Below are 5,656 nucleotides of genomic sequence, written 5' to 3'. Positions count from 1 at the left end.
CTGTTTAGAACAGCTACTATGTTGCAAAGAGTGAACTACCACTGGCAAAATGTAGCAGTCTTTGCAAACTTCAAAAAGCAAATGGCCTCGATCTTGTATCTTTTATCAATCCAGTCCATATTTTGCGTCATTTTCTGTCTGACGCGCCACGATCAGGGTTGCCAGTTTGGTAGAAACAGCAGGCCTGACTGAGCCGCTTGAATTTAGGGCCTAGAAAGGGAGGGCGCGGAGCCTAACAAGGCAACGAAGCGAACAAAAGGAAGTGGCTTTTACGAGCTAAATGTTTATGTTTCATATAACCTCTTTCAATGCCCGGTAAATACGCCGTTCTTATATTTGCTTTGCTCGAAGCAGGAGCTGAAGCCGTCGCGGACAACATGGATTGATCAAAGTAAGAGGTAATGAGCGGTACACCATTTGCTTAGCTTGTAGCTCGCTATGATTATGCTAGCATGCTAGGTCATTACGCAGCTTTCAGTCGCGGGTGAATTTGCGAATGTATTTGTGATAAATATTGAACCTATTACACTTAACCCACGTATTAAGTGGAATGTTTGGTTATTTGCCACACGCGACTCAATATGTTGTTTATAATGGCAAAATAATATCCAGTACATGGTAGAAGCTAATAGGTGGTGCTTAAAGAGTATAAACGTGTTAAGCGTCAGTCTGACTCTGTACCAGGACTGAAACTGTTTCGCTATCGCTCGTAGTGCTGTTTTTGTTAGTGCTTTTATTGTTGCTTTGTGGCTTTTTAGGCTGTTGTTGTTGGGGTTTTTTAAATCAATAACTTATAAGTTATATTTGGAAAATAGCGTAAAGCCCTGGAGCTCAACGCATTGTCAGTATGCATAAAAAAACTAGAAATTGTGTAAGTGCAGACCCTTGAATGTGCTCGCTTCCACAGAGCTGACTGTAGTTCAGTTATTCCGTTGTCTTTCTGATATGTCAACACTTAAAGGGCTTTAAAGGCTTTGTCTGGAGCTATTGCCCTACCACAAACTTTATGGATGTATGATGTAAGAGTTTCAATATTAAAATTGATACAAATCTTCTCTCACACACACACACACACACACACACACACACACACACACACACACACACAGTTTTCCCCCCCACATGCGTGGGCGTGTGTGTGATTTCTATGTTTCACAACTAATATTTCTGTAAAATTAGCAATACCACTTTATGATCAAGTCATTTTTTGGCAGACAAATTTGATAATATTCTTAGATTATTTTGCATAAAATACAAAAACAATTCTTCCCTTCTTTCCCAAGTTTGTCCTGAATCAGCACCAGTTGTTAAGGTCTTCCCGGGGCCCTTTGGGGCCCAGGAAGAGGATGCATCGTGGTGGAGATAAAGACTTCCAGACCTCAGCTCGAAAGATGGGCACATCCTTGTTGTTCCAGCTCTCAGCCCATGAAAGAGAGTTAGATTTAGTATTTCTGGACCACAGCTATGCCAAACCATGGAATGCCCACCCAGATGCCAGCAGTGCTCGACCCACGAGGACGCTGTTTGTTACCCCACGTCGCCAGCCTGAACCCGTTTTGTGAGTTAAAAATGCTCCTATTAGGCTGCTTCTCTTTAGCCATGGTAAAATTAGTAATCTGATGAGCATTTTTAATCACTTGTAGTGATGCGGTATTTTTTTCTTTGTCTGCAGAGATTCAGATTCTTTAATAGATGTGGAAACTGTAACGCCAACACCTGTTCCTCTATATGATAACCACAAAGCCCTTAGTGTGATGAAGGAGTGCGAGCGGCATGTCCTGTTTGCTCGTACAGTTGCCGAGAGTCCGCCGCCCCCTGATGACTGGGAGGAACATGTAAACAAGTAAGCAACCACCTCAATGCTCCACCTTTTATCATGTAACGTTATCCACTTGCAGTAAATCTCTTTGAAATAATTCTGCTTCAGGACTGGATGGACAGTGGCCCAGAACAAATTGTTCAACAAGGTCATTAAAGCTCTGCAAGCGGAAAGACTAGCCCGTCTGGCCAATGAAAATGTAAGTCTTTTTTTGTTGTTTGTTTGTTTGTTTTGGGTACTAAATGGTACTAAGAATTATTCACAACTTCTTTGTTTGACTGTGGGAAAAGATTTAACAGTTGAAATGATATATTATATATAATAATGGCACTTTGTGCCAATATGTTGTTGCCTAATATCCTAAATATGGATATACACAGCTGATGCAATAATAGAATATGTTCCTGCATCAATAAATTAAGAACATTTTTAAATGCAGTCTGTTCTGTTTGTGAAGCCCATAAACAAACACACTTGTATATGAATGTCTGATTTAATTATCTGTTCAGTTTTACATATGTGGCTGCAGCTAAGTTATGAGGATAAGTTACTGCTGTTTGAGATTTGCAAAAGATGCATTCAAGCCCAATGGGGGTTGGATGCTAAGATCTGTAATACATTGTAGTTCATCACAAAAAGTTTGTAGTGAAGCACCCCCTGTTTGACTTACTAAATAGCAGGACAGACTTGCTGCAGTTATTCTCCCCAAGCTTCGTTAACATAATCCTCCCTTTCATTCTTATTTTTTGGCGGGGTTCATTTTAGTTTTTCTTTCAGGGCTTCAGGTGTCTAAAAGTGTTGTGCAGCCTCGCTCTGGCCCTCGGGTCATGTTTTGCCCGTGTGTGATGTAGGTTTTGAGTCCCTAGTTCTGCCCAGAGAAATTCATGCCCTATTGCTCCTTTGGTTAATAAATTTAATAAATAAAAATGAAGAAAGCTACCGGGTGATGCACTGATGAATAATCTGTTCACACAGAAGCAACTGAAAGCATGAGAGGAGAAATTTACAAAAGTTTTTTACCATATGACAACTAATTTTAGGGCTTACCATCTGAACTCGCCAGCTGAGTGATAGTGGGAATTCCTGGTTCTGTAGGTTATATTTCAGACGTAAAAATGACTGAATTGTTCTGTGATCTTGTTTCTCACAGACTTCCAATGAGCCAATTTTGCGAAGGATAGCTGTGGACAAGTGTGCGAGGAAGGTGCGGCATGCGCTGGCCTGTGTGAACTGGGACACCAAACTGACACAGTGGTTACACACCACTCTAATTGAGTCTTTAAGCCTAGCCATGCTTGCTGCGTACCTGGATGTGCTGCAGACTCTCAAAAGCAAGGTATGTAATTGAATAAAGAGTATGAACTGATGTACATTTTTCTGTTAGGCCTGTGCCAGAGGGATAGGCTACAAAGTTCAACCCAGCCAGGGTTTCTTTGCCTTAGCTAGCTCAATGGGTATTAGCCAGGTTTCTTGCTTCAGGATCTGCACATGCTCACATAAAAGGGGTGTTTCACGCATCATGTTACTCTTCTTTCGCACAAAATTTCTATGATTCCAGCCTGCTTCTGAGATGTTGTCAAATGATAATGATGATGAAATGGTGATTTAACAATATATAAAGAACATTAGAAAGTTCAGTGCTACACTATTGCAAATAAGACAAAAGATTAATGCTGCAGAAAATTTTTAATTTGGTGATTTAATGCTCAAAGCAGTACAATAAAGATTTTAATTCAAGGTAATTGTTTTAGCTCTCAGTGCTGCTGTGTTTTTTAGTTTTTCCCTACGGTGACGGCTGCACATTAGAGCGCTGACACTTTAAACAGGATCCATTTAAACGTTAAGTATTACCGTCCCACAGACTAATAAAGGAAGTTTGGAAATTGCTTTCGTTTGCAGGCAGATTGAAGTGAAATAAATTTTATTGAATGAAGAGCTATTGCTGGTGTTAATTCTTATAGCTGCAGTTCCAGCAGTATAAAAGATAATCTGCAGTGATTTATTTTTAGTTTTTTTATTTATTTATTCATTTATTTTCATTGGCGTATAACCTGCTCCATTTTATGTGTTCAGCATAAGTTACTATGGTGATTTGGGTTAACAGAGGGCCTCATTCATGACACAGAAAACTGACTTTAAGCTCAACACAGGTCGCCATTAATTAATGAGACTGTTGATCCATTGTTACGTTCCTCTGTCTGCTTAGTTGCCCTCGCTGATCGACAGAATGTTGCTGTCATCGGCAAAGACCGGCGCTCCAAGCGCAGAGGCGCTGTCACTGCTACTGAAACGGCCATGGGACCCAGCTGTTGGAGTTCTGTCTCAAAACAAGCCGGTAAAATTAAATCAGTCGCTTTCAGTTTTCAACAGAAAACGTTTTCATTTAACTTTTTGCACATGTGACCACTGAATCCTTTTTTTTTTTTTCTCTCCTTGCAGAGCAAGCTTCCAGGATCCCCGCTCATCCTTATTGCACCATCAAGCCCAACCAATCCCGCCCTCTCCACTTCACGGAGAATGAGATTCTGGCAGTCACAGCTCTCCTTTTTTGGAAAGGTCAGATGTCCCATCAGATCAATTCTTTGTGTTTACAGAAATATTTTTCTTCCCTGTTTTGTCACAGAAAACTGCCTAAAACAGCTGTTTTTGTGTTAGGTCATCCCAATACACACTCATGTGAACAGCGGGGCCAATATTGGCATCACCCAGTGCCTAGAGCACATGTTGGGTACTGTCAGGGCCAAGGTCATGGAGGTAGGATGTTGGTTTTTATTTGATGCATTAGTGACTATAGCTGCGATGTGATTGTGATCTTTATTTTGTTAAATTCATGTAGATGAATGTGGCAGATTTTTAAATATGCACATTTCTAATTGTATTTATTAGGTAATGACTCAGATCACTGTCCAAACTAGAGATGCTATATAATGGTTATTTATTTTTTTTGTTTGTGCGTCTCTACCTGCACTGATTGCATGTTTTTATAAATGTAACCACCAGGTTCACAGTCACTTTCCTCACAAACCCATTATCCTGGTCGGCTGGAACGCTGGGGCTCTTATGGCTTGCCACGTAAGACTTTTTACCATGTATTTATCATAGTGATTTAATGTGATGGCACTAATAAAAGTGCACTATTGTCAAAGGTGTGCAATAGAATGCATTTTAATAATAAACTTTGACTCCAGGTGTCCCTGATGGAGTATTTGACGGCTGTGGTCTGTCTTGGCTTCCCCCTGCTAACAGTCAATGGGCCACGTGGGGTATGACCTAAAGCATTATCTAGCTTCAGCACTGGTTTTTATCTTTGATGTTTTAACATATTGCTGGTTTACAGGATGTGGATGACCCGCTCCTGGACATGAAGACACCAGTGTTGTTTGTGGTCGGCCAGAACGCGCTCCAGTGTAGCACAGAAGGAATGGAGGAGTTCAGAGAGAAGCTCAGGGCAGACAACAGCATGGTGGTGGTTGGAGGTGCGGATGACAATCTGAGGTCAGTCACAGCCTTAAAGATCTGAAAAACATAATATTTTAGCAGGGACCAGAGATGATGTTCAACGAGTCAAATGCAAGTAGATTCCTCATTGTGTCAGTGAAGCTTGGAAGATATTTACTTCACAGCAAGTAAATGCCCTTGAACTTATCACTGGGATGAGAAAGATTTACTCAAAAGCTTAATGTACAGTTTTGTGCACAAGTCCTTCTTTTCTATATATTTAGCTTTTAAAGTGCTCATGCGCAATCGTTCTCCAGGCTTTCTGAAGGTCTCATATACCGTATTTTCACGACCATAAGACGCACTGTACTAAAAGGCGCAGTCTCAGTTATGTGTGCC

General features: G+C 40.8%; 1 protein-coding gene across 5 annotated transcripts in view; it reads left to right on the top strand.

Moving 5' to 3' along the window:
* Positions 1 to 125: 125 nt before the first annotated feature.
* The window catches only part of kansl3 (KAT8 regulatory NSL complex subunit 3), a 16,148-nt gene continuing 10,617 nt past the window's right edge, over positions 126 to 5,656 (top strand). For 3 of the 5 annotated variants that reach the window (XM_013909905.1, XM_013909907.1, XM_013909906.1), the window contains exons 1-11: positions 127 to 398; positions 1,284 to 1,558; positions 1,673 to 1,843; positions 1,928 to 2,018; positions 2,970 to 3,155; positions 4,026 to 4,154; positions 4,259 to 4,375; positions 4,475 to 4,573; positions 4,820 to 4,891; positions 5,008 to 5,082; positions 5,157 to 5,314. In XM_013909905.1, the coding sequence (XP_013765359.1) occupies positions 1,347 to 1,558; positions 1,673 to 1,843; positions 1,928 to 2,018; positions 2,970 to 3,155; positions 4,026 to 4,154; positions 4,259 to 4,375; positions 4,475 to 4,573; positions 4,820 to 4,891; positions 5,008 to 5,082; positions 5,157 to 5,314 (1,310 nt within the window). In that variant the 5' untranslated portion in view covers positions 127 to 398; positions 1,284 to 1,346. Of the gene's footprint in view, positions 399 to 1,283; positions 1,559 to 1,672; positions 1,844 to 1,927; positions 2,019 to 2,969; positions 3,156 to 4,025; positions 4,155 to 4,258; positions 4,376 to 4,474; positions 4,574 to 4,819; positions 4,892 to 5,007; positions 5,083 to 5,156; positions 5,315 to 5,656 lie in introns of all 5 variants that reach the window. The other 2 variants (XM_013909904.1, XM_013909903.1) reach the window with 2 other exon arrangements.

This window comes from Pundamilia nyererei, unplaced genomic scaffold (assembly GCF_000239375.1).
Source record: "Pundamilia nyererei isolate P.nyererei 1_Seehausen unplaced genomic scaffold, PunNye1.0 scaffold00033, whole genome shotgun sequence".
Lineage (NCBI taxonomy): Eukaryota > Metazoa > Chordata > Actinopteri > Cichliformes > Cichlidae > Pundamilia > Pundamilia nyererei.
This window is presented reverse-complemented; position numbering and strand designations above follow the sequence as displayed.